General features: G+C 37.3%; 1 protein-coding gene across 5 annotated transcripts in view; it reads left to right on the top strand.

The window, feature by feature from the left end:
* The window catches only part of WDR33 (WD repeat domain 33), a 68,897-nt gene that overhangs the window by 5,958 nt on the left and 43,839 nt on the right, over nt 1-19,100 (top strand). For all 5 annotated transcript variants that reach the window (XM_068201261.1, XM_068201256.1, XM_068201257.1 and 2 more), the window contains exons 2-7: nt 10,265-10,488; nt 12,158-12,226; nt 12,675-12,779; nt 13,395-13,490; nt 13,964-14,115; nt 15,873-15,970. In XM_068201261.1, coding sequence (XP_068057362.1) covers nt 10,285-10,488; nt 12,158-12,226; nt 12,675-12,779; nt 13,395-13,490; nt 13,964-14,115; nt 15,873-15,970 — 724 coding nt within the window. In that variant the 5' untranslated portion in view covers nt 10,265-10,284. The remainder of the gene's footprint in view (nt 1-10,264; nt 10,489-12,157; nt 12,227-12,674; nt 12,780-13,394; nt 13,491-13,963; nt 14,116-15,872; nt 15,971-19,100) is intronic.

Genomic DNA, 19,100 nt, shown 5'->3' with positions numbered 1-19,100 from the left:
ACTGTTCAAGTGACATCTGTAATTTTTTACACTGGGAGCTTGAAGCTACAATAAACACTGTTTATTTTTTCCTATTGTAAGTTTGTTCCTCATGGGATTGAACAGTTTATAGCCTAACCACCAGCAAACAGGGGTTATGCATTAATCTTCCACACCATACTGTGGCAAAAAAAAAAAAGTTTACATATATGCTAGACTTTCAAATCTTAACTGAAGCAGATAATGAGAAGCTACAGTTCTGAAGATCTTCACATGAATAATTTGCATTCAGACCTTTATTTGATCAAAATAGTTTTAGAAGTGCTATTTTCTTTGACTGTTTTCTTAATTTAGCAGGTGTTTGATCAGATTTATTGGGTTTTTTTTTTTTGTTTTTAACTCCTTGGCTTCAACAGTAAGACATAAATGGGGAGCATTTATAATTAGCAGGGTTCATCAGCCTTGTTTAGTAGCATTGTGTGATTGAATAATGTTTTAATTTTTTGCTGCAGTTCCACTACTTTTGCTTAATGATGTCTCTTCATCAGCTAAGTCTAGGCATAACAACTGTAGGTATTAATTTACATATTTTGCTATAAACATAGTTGCTAATTTAGCTATTCTGCTGTTGGGGCAGATAACAAATTTCTGTCTTGGATAAGTATGTGTGCATCTGCTACATCTTTTTATGACAAGAGAATAAAAAATCCCTTAAAAACTTGTGGATATTGTAAAGAAAACATTGTAGGGGAGGATATTATAGGCCATTTATTCTGCAGTGTGGATGTAGGGTTGTTTAGTCTCTTCTTTCCTTACCTTGAATACATGAGGTGTGTAAATAACCTTGAGGTGCCCAGAAGATGAGGGCTCTGTTGCACAAAGTCTCCACGTCTGGATGCAGTTTAGAGTATGCACATTGGTGATAAATGGATTTTAATATTAAAATTTGCGACAAGATAAAAAGTTCTTTTATCTTGGAGTTTCTACTGAGATATAAAAATCTCCTCTTGGAGAGAGAAGTAGAAAAAGGATCTTTGAAGTACAGTTAATAACTGCTGAAAAACATTGCTTTTAGTTTATTTTTTTTGATTTTTTTAACCTTCTTACATTTCTCAGCATAAAAAGGCACACTTTTTCCACATGATCACACATGATAGCACTATCATCCTGCCCCCTGCTACCCCTTCCAGACTTCAATTGTGTAATTATAGAAAATTGAGGCATTATTTTGCCTTTATTTGGCCCAGAAACTGGAATGGCAAACAGCATTGCTTTGTCAGAAAATGGGCCTGAGTAACATTAAAGGGGGGGAGGGGGGGGCGGGGAGTGAGCATTACTGGGGTCATGAAATAAAGATTTTCTTAATTCTGTTGATGTTTGCAGCTTGTCTTCTGTGCAAAAGCAAATGTTGCAAGACTTCTAGGTATGTTTGGTAATCATTTAACAGATGAAGGTTGTGAAAGGTAAATTTTTGTAACATGTTACTACTCCTACTAATTCCCAAATTTTACTAAAAAGGCTTAGGTGTCTTTTCAGCATTGAATTTGCAACTCTTTGGGTCTCAGATACTCGACTGTGTTTATTATATTAAAATGTATGTTTGTGTTCCATAGTGTGACTGAGGAGAAGGAAACTGTTGCTAGGTTATATGAACTTTATTTTATTTAATCATCAGAATTCCAGGAGGTTGTCCCTGAAGCAAAGACAATTTGCTGCATTTCCTATTTCAGTTTTGCCCTACAAACTGCCATAGTCCTTTTTCCTTCCACTGATAATAAAGTCCTCTGAAGGACTTTTTTTGAGAATTTCTTGTCACTCTTTCTCGTCCTCTCTCATCTGCCCCTGTCCATCCCATTATGTACCTAACAGCAGGACTTGAGGAATGGCTCACCAGCAACACCTGGAAATGAGCAAGGAGACCTGCAGAGCTCTCCCTGGGCAGGCAGGGCCTGCTGGGTTTGTAGCAGCTGCAGAATCACTGGCTGCTCACAGAGCAGCCCAGAGAGCTCCGTCAGTGCCAAGTGAACAGGAAACAGCAACCTTCTCCTCACAAGAAAGGCCAGCTGCATCTTCAGTGAAACTGGGAGGAGCATTCACGCGGATTCTGCTGTGACTTCTGTTCGCGAAGTTTTGATATTATAACCAGCTGAAGAGGGTCTTGATATTTAGGATTAGTAAGGATGACAGGCTTGTTTTCTTCTTTTAAACTACTTTTCCTATGTCCTTTTTTTAGTATCTGTCATGGCATGTTTATGTGTTTTAAACATCAATCCTAAAGTTTTGTTTCCTGACGAAGTGGCAGCTCCAAGGTAAGGCAGCATCAGTAATCACTTCAGCATGAAAACCAAGCTGTGAGTCTTCAGCTAGGTAAGATGAATTGCTGTTACCACAGGGACTCACAATAAAGGACAGTTTAGGTTATAATACACCTCTTGATAAATACTAAGCAGCAGTTGAAATAAAGGGGTAATTGGGAAGTTTAGAGGAAGGAAAAAGGTTCTATTAAAAAATATATTGTGAGTAGACTTTAAGGTATCCATGGTATCCAACTGATAATGGTAAAATCATGGCAGCAAAGCAAATCCTGTCTGTCTTCTAGCTGAGGTGCAATCTGTGGTTGCTTCCATGTGTGTTTTGAAGTACAGCTCAAGAAACTTTAGCTCACAGAAGTTGCTTCTGTGAGGTGCAGAAAAGCAGTGATTCCAGGCTGTGGCACTCATGAAAGCAGTTTTCTGTACTATAGCCAGAGAGGTAAAGCAGCAGCTGTCTGATTTCTGTGAACTAAAGTATTTTGAGGGTTTTTTATAATGTATATAAGCACATTATCTCCTGTAAATACATCTGCTCTGAAATGAGTCAAGAGTTCAGCTTGAGCCTAAAATAAGGAATGTTTGTGATTTGATTATGATGAGGTATTTGTTGAGTACTAGAAATCCAAAAATTGAAGGAAGTGTTTAAAGAAGGTGTTAAAGTGTGTGTAACTTACATGTAGCTAAGCAGGCTCAACTGTTGAAGCTTTTCTCTGTGTAACAAATGCCTCCAGACTGGCTGTTTGCAGGTGCTCTCCCTTGGGGTTTTAGGTAGCTCCCTTTGTCTGTAAGTTTGCTCTCCTGTTTCAGAAGTTCTTGAACATTGTGTGGTTTTTTTGTGAAACGTAAAGGTGTAGGCCCTTTTTGTCAATTAAACACCAGCACTCCTTTCCCTGCAGGGAATAAATAAACCCTTTAAATCCAAAACTACATCAATGTAATCCCATTTTGCCATGTTGCATGTTCTGTCCTTTTACAGTCTATATAGTGTGTGGATATGTTTGGGCTCTGTTGAAAACCCAGAGGTTTGAACTTCGTGGTGAAACTGCACATTGTGAAAGTACAGAACTGAGGTTAAAGGGGAAAAAAGTGCTGCTGCATTTTAGGCTTTTGGTCATGCCAGTGTAGTAGATTTTGGACTGTGCATAAAAAAAAAAAGCTTTGGAGTGTTTTGAAATAAGAACAGATCTTTGAGCTTTTGGGCAGAGTAGTTTATTGTGACTTAGACAATTATTAATTGAAGTATATTTCTACAATTTTAATGAAAAATGAGATTTTTATTGTATTTTTTACATTTTTCTGTTGGAACACGTTTACTGGAGTGGGGAAAAATGCTGAATTCTCTCCCTTGATTTGCATGGTCAGAATTTAAACCTCATTTCTAGGAAAGTTTGCTTCACAAATAGAATACAATAGAGAGTGGTTGCAGATGTGTGTTGGGAGCAGAGCAGTAGAGGCCAGGAAAAAAGTGCTTGCTGCAGAGAATAAGGGTGTTGCATAATAGCAGTGTTGTATAACACAGGGCAGTAATTTTGCCTTGAGTTTGTTGATTTGCTGTGTTGTGGACCTCCAGTGCCTGTAGATAATTAAGGAGTCTCTCAAATTGTAAGAATGGTTTTGGTTTTAAGTTTAAACTTCCTGTGCTCTCATCTGCATGCCTTGTAGAAAATCTTTTGAGATATACATACAAGAATGCATGCTGCAGTGCCTTTACATAATTCAAAAGTGGGAATAATATTTTAAAATATTCAGAGGTCAAGAACCTTACACAGTTTTTTTTTTTACTGTTAAAGGTCTGCTTTTGACTGAAAAGTTGAGCAACTTTTTACTTCCATTATTGAATATAGTTTTTAAACTAATTTTATAATCCTGCTTAATACACCAGTTCTCTCTCATAATCAGTGGGAAAGATACCATTATATTCTAATGAAACCGCTTAATCTGTCTCAAATCTGTTCTGAAATAAAAATAATACAGCCTACATGTAATAAGAAAAGTACTCAAAATTACTTGAGATTTTTGATTTTTTTTGTCTCACAAAGATGTAGAATTCTCAGACATTGGGTAATCTGGTTTTGTGAATCTGATTAAATGTTTTTCCAATGCAGTAGGAAATCTGTTAAGCTGTTTTCACTTCATCTGTAATTTGGCATAGTGGGGCTTTTTTTTCATGCTTTTGTCAATGTTTTCTGGGTGGATTTACATTCTGTGCAGTGAAGGAAATGTAAGATTAATCTTTTCTGTAGAGAAATGATGGTATCTGAATGGAGCAGAAACCAAATCTCATCTGCTGTGAGAGATTAATTCATTGACAGACATGGCAGACAGTTTTGGCAGATTTCAAGTGTATCTTCAGGAAAATGTGGTGGAAGCTGCTGCTGTTAGTGCTGGTTTTACAGTGGCTTTGCTAATGTGATTTTCTGATACTTTTGCAGGTTTTAAGCATACCTGCAGCTCTCTTGCTCCATTCCTGTCGGTGAGTGTAGCAGGGGAGATGGAGAAACCCTGACTGAAAACAAACCTTTTGCTCAGGTTCGTTTTCTGTTTAAAACAGAGATTATTTTGGATCTCTCATTTAGTTTAAAATAATTGGAAGACAATTTATTTAAATGGTTTGGAGAAGTGAAGAATCCTTTTTTTTTCCCTGTGTAACCCCTTGCCTGAAAATTTTATGATTTCAAGAACTTGTCTGCCACTCTTCTCAGTCTAACCAGGATGGCTGGCTCTGTTTCTGTGCAATAGAGAAATGATATGTGTGTACATGCATGTTTGGGTTTTTTAACATAATTTAAAAAAATCTTTTATATTTTGTTTTCTAAAACATGGTTGCTGAAGATGACAAAATTTTGAATATTTATGTCTGGAATATATATTTTCACATAATTCTTTTGCACTGGGAAGAGGCTGGATGAGGAGACCAAGAAAGAGCTTTGGAAGGATCTACTGCTGGTGTCCAGAGCAGAAGTGCACATTCTCCCAAAGGAGAAAAGAAAGGCAGATCTTTTGGAATGTGGATATTGTGTTGATACTCTGTAAAAGAGGGAAAGGAATAACATTAAATTGTATTTGATATGATTGTTTTTCTGAACAGGTATGCTTGTTCAGATGCACTTAGAGTTCTTAATACACTAATTTAAAAATGCAGAGAGATGTTTTCTCAGAGATGACTACTGACAGTGGAACTTGTTAATTATTAAAAGAAATGTAGTTGTCTGTACATTGTAGATGTAAAAGTGCTTTGCCAATCAAAGAAAGATATATTGAGCAATAAACTTGATGAGGTGCCTTTGCACTCTGGTGTTCTTACCTTATTCTTAGTCTCAGGAAGCTGAGGTGTTTTTCACCAAGTGTCCCAACTTGAGCTCCTGTGAGCTGTTGCAGTGCAGGGAACTCCTATCAAGTCTCACTGTTTCTCTTACACTGAACAGGGCTTGCTTTAGAGTCTGTGTGTACTTTATAGTAGAACTAATACACGTTTAAAGAAGTGTTACATAGATACACTCAGGAAATGTGTAGCACTCCTTTTCCTTTGCTGCTGTAGCCATTTCAGCCAATGTCTTCAAAGTTCTGGTGTGCTGTGTTTAGTGAGCAGTGTGGGGTTTGCAAAGTGGCTGCTGCTTGCACTCTGCACCATGACCTTCTTTGCTTCCATTTGGTAACATACTTTTCTTTTGACATATTCAGTTTATAACACCCTATTCCACCCAAGTTTCTTTACCTTCAATTAAAAATACCTATTAAATATGCAAGGATGTTTTAGTTACCAGTTAACTGTATTTCATTAATGATGAGCTTTATTTTTTGCATAAACTGTATAAAATATGTCAAGATTATACAAAAATCAGGTTTTTTTTTCTTGTAGTATTGAGCAGCCTATAAGTAGTGATGTATTTAATATAAGCCATGACTCTTTCTCCAGGCTTTGCTTGTTTGGTGGTTTTAGATTGGTTTGAGTAGCCTAATTTGTTTTGTTTTGATTTAGTGAAGTTATGTGTGAAATGCTTTGGTTGTATGATTGAAGTTGCAGTCTGTCAATTTTAAAAACTTAATGCAAAGTTCATTTTTATATCAAAGGAACAACCATATCCAAATAAGATAATAAAGTAACAATGTTACTGTGTTAAATGCCAGTTTTACCTTTGTAACCTTATTTGGGTACATTAATTCAGTGGTAACCATTTTCTGTAATTGACTAATACTGTACCTGCCTTTTTGCTCATTTTAAAAAGCAAAGAAACTGCCCAAATCCATCTGCCTTTACTCCACGCTGCTCTGGGTGTGAGATTTTTGGGAGGTTTTTCATTTTTAATTCTGTTCTCCAGTAACATCCCTCTGATTGCTTGATGGCATTCATAGGGCTAGCATCCTTTATGGCACTACTAGGGAGGAATGAAGGTATTGCTCTGTAGGCTCTATATCCCAAATTCATTTATTTCTCAAAATGTGTGAGGCTTTGAAAGGGGTCTTAATGGGGACAGGAAGTGGAAAACTGGTAAGGACACATGGAAAAATGGGATAGAGAAATAAACTTAGTTCACATTATGATAGGGGTATAACGAATCAGAAGAAAAAGCAATTGGCTGGTAACATTACTGTCCAGAAACAATAAAATGAGAAGTGACTTATGCCAGATGTTGGAAACAAATCTTGTTGTTGCTTCTAATTGTGCGAATTAAGGAAAATGTGGTTTCTTCCATTTAAACTCCTGTTGATGGACTCTAAAATAAAGAAAAAGTTTGGTACTTTGCTTAAACTAGGAAATCAGATGTTACTACACTAGATTGCACTGTCCTCTAATATTTGTTTGCATGTTTCTGCTCACACTGCCAATACAAAAGGAGCTTTAGCTAATAGACATGCTGAATTCTGACATTGTAGTTGATAAAGATTTTAAGGAGAGCCTGCTGAGGATTTGGTTTGTTCCAACAAAATACCAAGTAGGATACTGATAACCATTAAATGGGTATATTTTTCTGACTTGAATAGAGGTCTTTGGGAAAAAATGCTCTGGTTTCATGTGAGAATTGTGAGCCAAAACAATTTCTTTCTAAAGCTGCTTTGTTTGGAAGCTTCACTTGGCATGTGTATGCCCTAATGTATGCGTATGTGCACACATTTTTTATATATCTGTTAATAGATGATATACTGGTCATATGCACACATGATGTGCTGAAGGTATTATGTGGCTAAAACATAATATTTGAAGCAATTGTTAGAAGAAAATGGTCCTAAGCAGCTGGATAAACAATACTTTTCTCAGAGTTGGTAAATGCAGGTAGAAGGCTTTCTGTGCTAAGAGGCGGTGATCTCAAAAGTTGAAGAAACAGAATTTAAATTCTTCATTTTTCTGTCATGCTGTTGTAGTTGTGGTGTCACTTATTGTCTTGTCAGAATCATGAGTGTGGAAGGATCTGTAGGCATAAAGAAGTGAAGGTTGTTTATGCTAATTTAAGCTAGACACTGGTTGGACTCACCTGAAACTATTGCAGTCTAAATTGACCCATATCACACCTAGTGCTGTATTTACCAATTATAGTAATACAGAAAATTTCTTTGGCAGATTTTTTTTTTTTTACCTGGAACATGAAAATAAAGTATTAACTTGCTGCTTTGCAGTGTTCCCCTAAAAAGGTATTTTTGGGAGGTAGTGTTTTCTTGCAAGCATAGCTGATCAAAATTTTTTTGAAGCCCCAGTATAGATCTTTGTCCACATTCTTGATCTCAGTTCTTGATGTTTGTTTTTGCATTGCCTATTACCAAGTATAGATGTGTAGTTTTGAAAACTTGTATTTTTCTCTCTGTTTTAGAGCACTGATTGGTATAAGGGAATGTCAAACTTCAGACTTGAGAAAGAGTAATACTGGAAATTTCATCTGGGTTTCTGGGGTTTTTGTGGTGTGTTGTTGGTTTTTGTGGGGTTTTTTGATTGTTTGCTTTTGTTGGTTTTTTTTCCTCTATTGAATAACTACATTTAGGAGACTTAATGGACTTGTATGTTTAATGCCAGCTTGTTCTGCTCGTTTGAAGAAGCCACTTTCTGTTTTTCGATATAATCCCCCAGGAATAAAATTTTACCTTTGATATTTAACACTTGAAACCTTCTTTACAACAGTTTGTTATCTCCTGCCGAGTTTTTAGAGAATTTGAGATGGTGTTAGGGGGTCCTGTAGTAATTCCTGTGTGAGGAAGTTTGGATACCTTGTTTCAGGCAACCTGAATTGTCCTAGCTGTGTGTTCCAGTGGTGGTTTGCAGGCAATCAGACACATGGTGGGGTCTGGTTAGACCACCTGGATGCCCAGAATGGGGCAACTTCAGGCAAATGAGCCTGCAGATGAAGATTTGGTTTTTGCAGGCTGTTCTCTGTCTTCCCCCCTTCATTCCAGGTACCAAGTTGGTCTAATAAGATGCTACACCCGCCAAAGGTGTTAAATTTTCTTACCCCGCTCATGGAAATGTGCTGGCTTAGTTTGAACTTGTTTGTCTTGAGTGGAGAACAGTTGGGATGGCTTTGGTGTGGGAGTTTGTGTAGAGGAGCTGGGTGCTGGAGGGAGCTCGTTCCATAGCTGTCACACTTTTAGCATGAAAAGCAGAGTGTAAGTCCTGAGTTTGCAGAGCTGTTCACTGCTCTGTGCCAACAAACTGCCTGCTCCTAGTGGTTAGAGAGGACCTCTTAAAAAGGATCAAACTCTGTGCTGCTTTAAAGCAGTCTCTTATATCCAGTATTTCTATCTTAGCTTTATTTTGCTTCTTAAAAAGGGAAATGTTTTTGAACTACTGGGATCAAAAAAAGCGAGACAAAACTGTAAAACTGGCAGTGAAACAACTTTTCAGCTCTTTCAAATTGAGGATACAAGTATTTTTACTACATAGGAAAGTACATTCCTTAATTTACAGGCAGATGATGTAGTCTTCTTTAAAAAGAAATCTGCTATTTCCTTTTTTTTATTACATGCACTTTGCTTTTGTGTAAACACTTAACCCTTTGTGCAAAGGAGTTTCTAGGTGTTTTTGAATTCCCTTGATAACGGTGCTAGTTTCATTTGGTTAAAATCTTTTACAAAGTGAGTTCAGAATGTGGGGGAGAACATGTTCAAAATGTAGTTTGAGCTTTCATTGGTTCAGCATGTGTCAGTGCTTAGTCTGAAGTTAGTATACACTTTAAAGACTGTAGTTTTCAGCTCTGAAGGAGTTGCTATGATCTCGCCATTTAAGGACTTCTTAGACTGAAAAATGAGATTTTACACTCATTTCCTCCTGTCAGAAAAACTCTGAATATTGGAATTTTCTCCCTGTCCCTCACATTTTCTTAACATTCTCAGTGAGTCTTAGTTATATTTACTAAACATAACTACTATTTATTAAATTTACTAAACCTTGTTAAATGTGTAATTAATTTATTTTGCAGTCATGGAATTGAAAATTTACCTACAGGTAGAATGATCTGTGGTCCATTTACAAGAAGCTGTGTGAAAGGAGTGTAATTTTATTTTTAGGTCAAAGAATAAGATGCTAACATTTGAAATTGTTTTTCTCTTTTAATAGCTAAATTAAATTATGACTAATGTGCTGAATACTGTTTTTCATACTGAATCTGAAATATCTGTTGAAGGTTCTTGCCATTTCTTGCATTTATTTATACTGTTTTACTTAGGACATTCTTTTCCTGCACATTTTTAGTTCAGGGATAGTAATGCAAACCTAATAGTGATGTATTTCAATACAGAATTCTTCCCGATAGAAAACAAAATTATTTACTTGCTTTGATGTTGGTGTTATGTGGCACGGAGGAAAAAGGATAATTATTCAGAGGAATCTGCAAATTTTTTTAACCTAGAAAGGTAATTTCTGAAGCTGTTACTCCAAATTAGGGGAGATGCTGAAGTGGCATTTTTGTCACGCTGTGTGTGCAATGAATTTGTAGCGAAGTCTTGCTCGCAGCAATGCTCGTGTGCTAAGCAGTGCTGTACCTCTGCAGCCTCCCGGCAGGACGCAGCCATGGCCACAGAGATCGGCTCCCCGCCGCGCTTCTTCCACATGCCGCGCTTCCAGCACCAGGCGCCGCGGCAGCTCTTCTACAAGCGGCCCGACTTCGCCCAGCAGCAGGCCATGCAGCAGCTCACCTTCGACGGCAAGCGCATGAGGAAGGCTGTCAACAGAAAGACCATCGACTACAATCCTTCTGTCATCAAATATTTGGAGGTCAGTAAAGGGATTTTTTTGATTTTTGGTTTAGAAATCTTTTGGGTTGTTTTCTTCCTGATATTTGGGATTGTGCTTTTCGGTTTCAGCAGAGGAGTATGGAATACTGGGAGACCTAGTGCTGCATTTTTGGTCGACGTTACAAATGCTTGTAAATTTGGTGTATTGTGAATAAAAAGGGGAGGTTGAGCATTGGCAATAAAACTGCAAGTGTTGTGTATTTTAAGATAAAACACAACTTTTGAATATCTTGTGTAATGTTCTGACTTTTCATAAAAAACTGGTTATAAATAATGTAGTTGTTCTTATTTTTGTTTTGAAACAGAAATTTCCCAAAATGGAAGATGAACCATTGCCCCTTGCCCTCCAAAATCAGGGCACTAGAAATGTTTTCTCATTATTTTAGTAAATAGCTCTTCAGCTTGCAGCATGGCCTCTGAAAGTAATTTCTATACTGCTAAGAAGTAGAGAAAAACTTAAACATTAGGTTTTATTAAAGAAATGTTTCTGTAACAATGCTTATTTTACTCACCTGATGGGATGGCTTTACTTAAGAAATATAATTTTCTCATCCAAGATGTCACCCTGTAAGAAATTGAATGAAATATACTGGCCTTGTTGGAGCTGCAAGAGCAACATTGCAGAAATGTGATGAAATTAATTCCATCTACTCTGGCCAGTGCATGGTTACAGCTTGTAGGTGTTAACAGAAGGTTTTCATAATAACTAATCCATTGTCTTCTAAGATCTGTTTGAACATCAGTCATTTTAAACACATTCTTATGTTTTAGGAATGCCTCAAAAGAGATTCTATCAGTAGTGGACTATTCTAAAAAACAATTTTGGAGTCCAGGACCCTTTTTACTGTGGCAGGAATAAGTACCTCAGAATTCTGTTTATTAACAATTACAATATACAAAAAAACCAATCTGATCTCCATCTGTTGGCTTCAGTACTAATTTAATTTAATGTGATTCTAGAAAAAAATAACCAACCAAGGTGTAATTTGCTCTTGGCTTGACAAGTTGTAGCAAACTTGAGTGGTGCATGCAGGGAACGTTTTACCTAAAATTGTAACTTGTTTCCAATATGTGCACAGATCCAAATTGGTACCGTCTGTGGTACAAAGCCAAAATAAGTAATTCTTAATTCTTAAGAAGTGTTTTTGAGAAGATTTTGTTTGACAACTCAGAAAATTTAACTAATTGAAAGCATTGTTATCCCTTGGTCTTCTAAGTTTTGATCTTTTGAAAGCGTTGTCTTTATGCTGGCACTGCAAAAGTCCTTTTGTAGCTTGTGCTGCTGTGTGGATTTCATGGGGAATTCATCAGCACAGCTGCCAATGGTGTAAATTCTTGCCCTGTATATAAAGTTTTGACACTGGGCAGCAGAGTACCACAATAAAGCTTCTTGTTACATAGGACTGCTGCTTTCCTGGAGTTGCTTTAATCTGATGAAATGAACACTTTAAACATTCCTGACTCCTTTTATTACAGAGTATAAATTCCACATGTTCCTTTTCCTGAATCCAAAGTCTTAACACAGTTCATTCTAAAATCCTTGGAGCACTTTAGAATTTCACAAACAGGATCTCCATGTGTTTCTTATTTTCTGTTACTTAACAAGGAAGTACACTATTATGAACTAGGAGTTGTTTTCTTCTTTCCAGAATAGAGTGTGGCAGAGAGACCAACGAGACATGCGAGCGATCCAGCCCGATGCAGGATATTACAATGATGTAAGTAAAATTTTCCTATTCACTGCTAAAGTTGTGCAAATAAAATTTGTCCAGAAGATAGGAAGGATTCTACATGTCGGGTGAAGTTATTTTTGTATCTACAAAAAGCCTTAAGGATATGAAGTGTATCTTCACTCTACATTATTTTGTTCTGTTGGAATCCGTGTCCATGAAGGGACCTTAAGGTTGGACAGGTTTTAATTTCTGTGCATAAGAATTTCCATCATGCACTGAGATTGCAACGCTGCTCTTGAAGATGCTCTTTCTGGATGTTTGTGTTGTTAAATAATTCAGACTTTGAAACACTTCTACCAACTTACTTCTGGTAATATCCCTGCAAATGATAACCTTGCTTTTCCAAAAATAGGTGTTTAGAATAGAATGTGTTCTTTCCTTGAAGGTTATGGTTTCAATGTCATCAGTAAATCTTTTCTTTCTTCTCTTACAGTTGGTCCCTCCTATAGGAATGCTGAACAATCCTATGAATGCTGTGACAACAAAATTTGTTCGGACATCTACTAATAAAGTAAAATGCCCAGTGTTTGTTGTCAGGGTGAGTACAGTGTTGGAATTACTTTGTTGTGTTGTCTTAATTTAAATTAGACTGATTCCGACAAGACGGCAGTTGAAGCATCTTTAAATAAAAATAGCGTGGGCAGTGTATGGACTACTTCTGAGTCCAGTCTTTCTATGGAGAGCTTTAGGAAAATAAATTGTAAAGTCTGAGTACACAAGAGTTCTTACTCTCAGAGTTTGGGGTGCAATTCCTACCTTCATTATTACATTTCAGAGACCTGACATGTCTTTACTTGAAAGGAAATTTGGTCTCTGTGCTGTTTGAGTCTCATAGCAGCTTTTAACAACTTTTTCATGATGTCACAAGTATTGTTTAGTATGGATATTGTGTGCTAGAAATGTATTGCTGCCAATAAGCTATTTCTTTTTTACGACTAGATTTTGTCATTGTTTTTACAGTGGGCTTTGTCCTGTTGTTACAAAAGTCCTCTGGCACAGTTCTGCATTTTTGCCTTCTCGCATCCTCTAGAAAGTCATTTAGTAGCTTCCATTTCCACAGAGTCCCTGAAGAAGCTCATGATTTATTTGGAGAATTGTGAAGAAATATTTGAATGTTATATTTTCACAGTTTAGTTAAATGTTTCTTTTGCAGTGGACTCCTGAGGGGAGACGCTTGGTCACTGGTGCATCTAGTGGGGAGTTCACTTTATGGAATGGACTGACTTTCAATTTTGAAACAATACTGCAGGTAAAGTAATCTGTCAAGATTTCTTTGTATTTCCTTGAGGTCTTGGAGCATGTTTTAGGAAAACATCTTCACCCTGTTCATCATGGGTCTGTGGTCTGAGTGGTAATGGGAGTCCTAGAGGTCTTCTCTTCTGTTGTGGTCCCATGTCAGGCCATGACTACAGGCAATTCACTTAATGCTTCTCATTCCACCTCCATCTTCTATATTAACTGTTCTCAAGAATGTACTATGAGTATTTGTAATAATAAAGAAACACTTTGGAAACAAAGTGCAAATACTCTTGTTATTTAGAAGACCATTTCATACGGAGTAAGGGATTTTTTCCCCCCCCAACATCTTGAATGTAATTAGATCATCATTGTTCTCGTTTCCTCACTGCAGCTGTTAAGTCGGAACTTTAGTAACTTCAGTGTTTGTGTGGATCAGACAGTATTCGAATGTGTTTGCTAGAAGTTCTGTTTCTGAATTTGCAGGCTCACGACAGCCCTGTAAGGGCTATGACTTGGTCACACAATGATATGTGGATGCTGACAGCAGACCACGGGGGATATGTGAAATACTGGCAGTCCAACATGAACAACGTCAAGATGTTCCAGGCACATAAGGAGGCGATTAGAGAGGCCAGGTTTATACACAATATACCATTTTCTGTAGTACCTATTGCCATGATTAGACTGTTCTCTAAGTGTATTCTGGGTGCAGAAATGCATGGGTTCTGTCAGATTCTGGGAAACTTCCTGCACCACATAAACACAGTATTTCCTTTTGTTTCCACATTCTCACCGTTTTGCTGGCACCTTTCTGAATTAGTATTGTCCCAGTATCCGCCTCTGCAATATGTTAGAGATGTATTTGTCTGCCGCATTTTGCACTGGTATTCTTTTCATTTTTATATGGTGACGATGTGTATCAGTTATTCCTTTTTATACGCACTGTGTAAGACAACAATTTCATTCCAAATAAAGAATTCAGTCTTTAATAATCTAACTGAATAAAATATAAAGCCTTCAGAAATAAAACACCTGCATAGTTCTCACAAAATAATAAAACACTAAATAAAGTGAAGAACTGCTTGGCTTGGTGAAGCCAAGACTTCCAGTAATACTAAATACCCACGCAGACTACCACATACAGAAGTCTAATGTTAATACTGAATGGGTTCTTCAAGCTTGAAACTGTAAGAAAGCCATTGAAAAGAAGATGGTAGGATATTCTCTTGGTTCAGTGTTGATGCCTCAGTTGTGCAAATGTCTATATAAAAATCAAATCCAAAGTGATATTTATCAGTAAGATGTAAATGAAGGGTGTTTCTAGAGCAAACCTGCATATAATTTTTAGTAAATGTTTTTAAAGTAAGCCTGAAGAGAAGCTGCAGCTCCCAAATGGCGCTAAAACAGTGTTTCTTTGGGTTCAGGTGCTGGCCCTTGGTGATAAAGGTTCACTGCCACAAACTCGCTTTCCACTAAAGTCACCATTTTTCTTGGTAGGGTGCAGCATTTTCTGCCAGAGTTTGGTTATGAGAAGTGCTTACTTTGGATTCAGTTATTGTCTGACTATCATGGCCGTGCACTGAATTTCTCTACTGCTTTAGGCCCTTTCTTGATCATAAAGATCTAGAATTTCACAAGGACTCCCTTGTGGTCTTTCACTGCACCAGAAAGAAAGTTGAGTGCCTGTCAGTTATTGGAGGTGTCCTAGACCTATTCACATGGTTAAATAACTCCTTGCTTTTCCAGTGACTTTCATCAATCAATGTTAACTGCTGAACCTGGAAGCTGCTTACGTGTCTCTAGGATTCTTTTCATGTTGTTGGTGGGGTGCAATAAGAGGGAGTGTTTCCAAATTGCTCTTATAAGTGTTTGTTTTATATAGGTTTTTTTTTCCCCCCAACAGTTAAACCAAGTAGCATTTTCCTGTAACCAGCTTTCCCTTATGTTTTGCTTCTCTGCTGCAAAGCACCTGTGACTGAAGAGGAGTCTTTTCCTAGGAACTGTTCTCCTGTGCTTCTATGCAGTGTCACTTCCTTGTGGTATTACCAACATGAAAATCTAGGCTGACAGTTACCAAACCATATTGATGTTGCTTCTCATCCTGCAGAGAAGGCACTACTGTGTACAGTCACATATAGGAAGGTGCTAAGAATAAATGACAGATTTTTTCCTCATTTGACAGGGGACTGCAATGCAATAGTAATGCTATGCTGAGTTCATGTCTTGTGGTGAAGTGCCGTTTGGCAGGCACTGTATTCACTTAGAAGTGCCTATGTTCAAATGCCTCCTTCAGTGTATAACACATTACAGTATAATTTTGCCCTGTCTGAGAAGCATAGATAATCTGTTAAATGCTGACTTCTTTCCCCTGCTGTGTGTCTTCATGTAACAGTTTCTCACCCACGGATAATAAATTTGCTACATGCTCTGACGACGGCACTGTTAGAATCTGGGACTTTCTACGTTGCCATGAGGAGAGAATTCTTCGAGGTATGTGTACCAAAAGTACTGATTGGGGTATTTCAAGAGGGGGACAACCTTTTTTTTTTTTTTCTTTTTTTTTTTTTTTTTTTTTTTTTTAAACTAGATGTTCACAATACAGAGGTATCAGCTTGCCTACAATTTTTTTCTTAATGCTCCAAACAAGTTTTTGTTTGGCTGCTGCTATAGGTGCCTATATTCAGGGAGGCTGCAGTGCACAAGGGCATTACACTGTTTACTCTCCCCTTGAGCTCTAGACAGTGGAGGTGGATAGAAGGACATTTTACTACTCCTAATTAGGTAGAAACAGCTGTTTCTGGATCAGGAATACATTTATCTTTCTCCAAAGCTTAATCTTTGTGACCGCTGTTATTTCAGAGCATGCATCTTCATGCAGAGGATTCTGTTCTTTTCACGGGCGTACCTTTCATTCTGATTTCTTCAGAGGCAAAGTGGTTATTTCTTATTCCTTAAGAGGAAGAGAGTATTTAAGTAGAGAAAAAAGGTAAATTTTAATCACATCATTTATAGCGCAGGCAAATAATCCTAGCTATGGTTCAAGTTTCTGTCCAACGTCTATGTGCACTAAATTCTGGTGCCTTTCCAGTGGCCTTCTTGAGCCTTTCTCCTTCACTTGCTGCTGTCCTAATGAGCAGTAACAGTAGCTTCTGAGAGCTGTTCCTTTTTTGCAGACGTGTCCAAGGTACATAATTTAATAAGAATATATTAAAAGGCTGCTGTGAGACTGAGGGCTGTCGGTTTGCACATAATCTGCAAAGAAGGTATGGAATAAAAACACGGGCTTTCAGTTCTAGGTGTGTGCGCTTGTACAGTGCTTTCCTAAATTAAGGAATTTTTTTATTAAATCATGCCTCCAACTTGGACCTGCATTCCGTATTTTACAAAGTAGAGCTCTCCCTGTTTCATTTGACTCTTAAGGTCTCCTCTTGTTTTACAAGCATGTTACTTTGAAATATCACTACTTTGCGAAGACTTTGAGCTTCAGCATTACTGCAGTGATGATATTTTAACAGCATATGTCCATAGACATTATGGTAGGTGTGTTCTTTGCAGGACCTGGCAAACAAATTTCTAGGTTATATACTTTACACCTGTTACTGTGGAAGGCCTCAAACAGATTTAGGACTGTTTTGCTGGATTCTTTACAGGGAAATCTTTCTGCCCTAAACATTCTGTACATTCCTCCAGGTATGTACTAACCATGGGGAGGAAATAGGGGTTGCCTTCATGCAGAGTTGTCAAGATTATAAAAATCTCACCACTTTTTTTTCTTTCAGTGTTCTGTGTAAAGTAGAAGGAGAAAAGTATTTAATTAAGGCTATAGAGAACACAACTTGCACTACATTTTCTTCTGTTACCTTGTGTATGTTAATATTTGATTGTGAGTAGACCTCAGATAGAATTATCCTATAGTTTCTTAGTTTATACATCTAAGTATTCAATTTTTAGTTTGCACATAATTCTATAAAGAATACATTTGCTTCTACTTACATAATCTAACCACAATACACTTCACCTTTCTTGTAAGTTGGAAGCGGTTTGAAAACTTTACCATCTTTGGATAAAATTGAACAGGGGAGATTATTCCTTGTTTCTACTGTCAGATAAGCAAAAAACCACCAAACCCCAACCTAAACCCAAAGAACACCAGCAAAAAAATCCCCCAAGCCAAAGGAAAATAATACCCAAACCCCTGATTGTTGGGAGGATGTCTCTGCAAATATGCAGGTTTGATTTGGCTTTGGTCTCTAGGACTGGTTTTAAATATGGTCAGAAGAGTTATTTGAAAGAACTGAAGAGTAACATAAATTTTCTTGGTAGAAAATAGAAGCTTTCACTCTTTTATTTGGAGGTTAATGCTTATTCTTTAGGACACTGATCTGCAGCTTTTGGCTTCTCCCTGTGCATTCTGCTTTTACATATTACAAGTGTGACCTGTAATACTTTGCTGAGTACAGCCTTCCAATTGTGTAAATACACTATTGGCATCCAGTTAATGATCTGTAAATTAAAATTTTAGTGCCACTATGGCCAAGGGATTTTATGTACATTGTTTAGATCAAATACAATGCTGGGAAATTATTTTTATTTCCTACTTTCACACATCATACAGCTATTCTGGATAATATTGGGGCTGGGAAGTTGAAGGAGTTCTACAGTGGCCTTTTGGTCCAGAGTTTCACTTCACATGTTAAGATGTTCTTCAAGTTGTCACACGGAATTATAAAAGTCAAATGTAATTTATCAGTTTACAGTCAGATGTATTAATTAAAAAGATCAGCACTCACAGGGGTGATATGTTGATATGTTGTCGTTCTGAATTATTTTTTCAGCAACAAATTAAGGAACATATTTTAAAAAACAGATTTGAAGATTCCAACAGTAAGGAATGCTTTTAAAGCAATTCTGTAGAGAGCATTAGAGTTACTGGGATAAGCTTTGCTGTTGTAAAAAAGACAGAATTCCATAGACTTATTGCAGGTGTTTTTGCTTGCACTAGAGCAAACTAATATTTATTCCTATTGTTTATTGAAATGGTTCCCTTAAAAGTTGCCTGAAGCAGCAATTCTAGACTTACCTTCTGGAGAGTATTGGAAAAACAATGGTAGTGGTAAATTACATGAGATGAATTCTTAATGTTTTCCTGCAGTTCTTTCAGCTGTCTGGAATAGGCTGTGCATTTTTCCTTCCAGTAGTTTAACCTATGAATACATGGGCTGCATGAGATACATTTATTAACTGTATCCACTTCCCTTTAATTCCTCAAAGTGAAGATAAACAGGATACCTCCAGGGTTCTTCACAGGTCATGCCTGAGATTCCGAGTCTCATTTCTTCAGTCTCCAAGTCCCTTTTTGCTGGCCAGTTTTTCACTGCTTAATGTTGCTCTGGCTGCTTTTTTACCACCAAAGCTTTCTAGGGCACAGGAGGGGGAGTTTGGGCATTTTGTTAGCAGTACATGCAGATTTATCAGGCTCCTTTTTAATACCCTAAAGACATAAATAGGATTTAATTCTTGTTTTATTGGGGAACCATCTTTAAATAATTCAAGTGAATTATCTTGGAAGAACTTGTAGGTAAAGGAAATAGCATTGAATGTCATTGCTTCCCCACAGCCC

The sequence above is a fragment of the Anomalospiza imberbis genome, chromosome 10 (assembly GCF_031753505.1).
Source record: "Anomalospiza imberbis isolate Cuckoo-Finch-1a 21T00152 chromosome 10, ASM3175350v1, whole genome shotgun sequence".
Taxonomy (NCBI): domain Eukaryota; kingdom Metazoa; phylum Chordata; class Aves; order Passeriformes; family Viduidae; genus Anomalospiza; species Anomalospiza imberbis.
The sequence above is the reverse complement of the archived record's forward strand: the minus strand, read 5'-3'. Positions and strand labels throughout refer to the sequence as shown.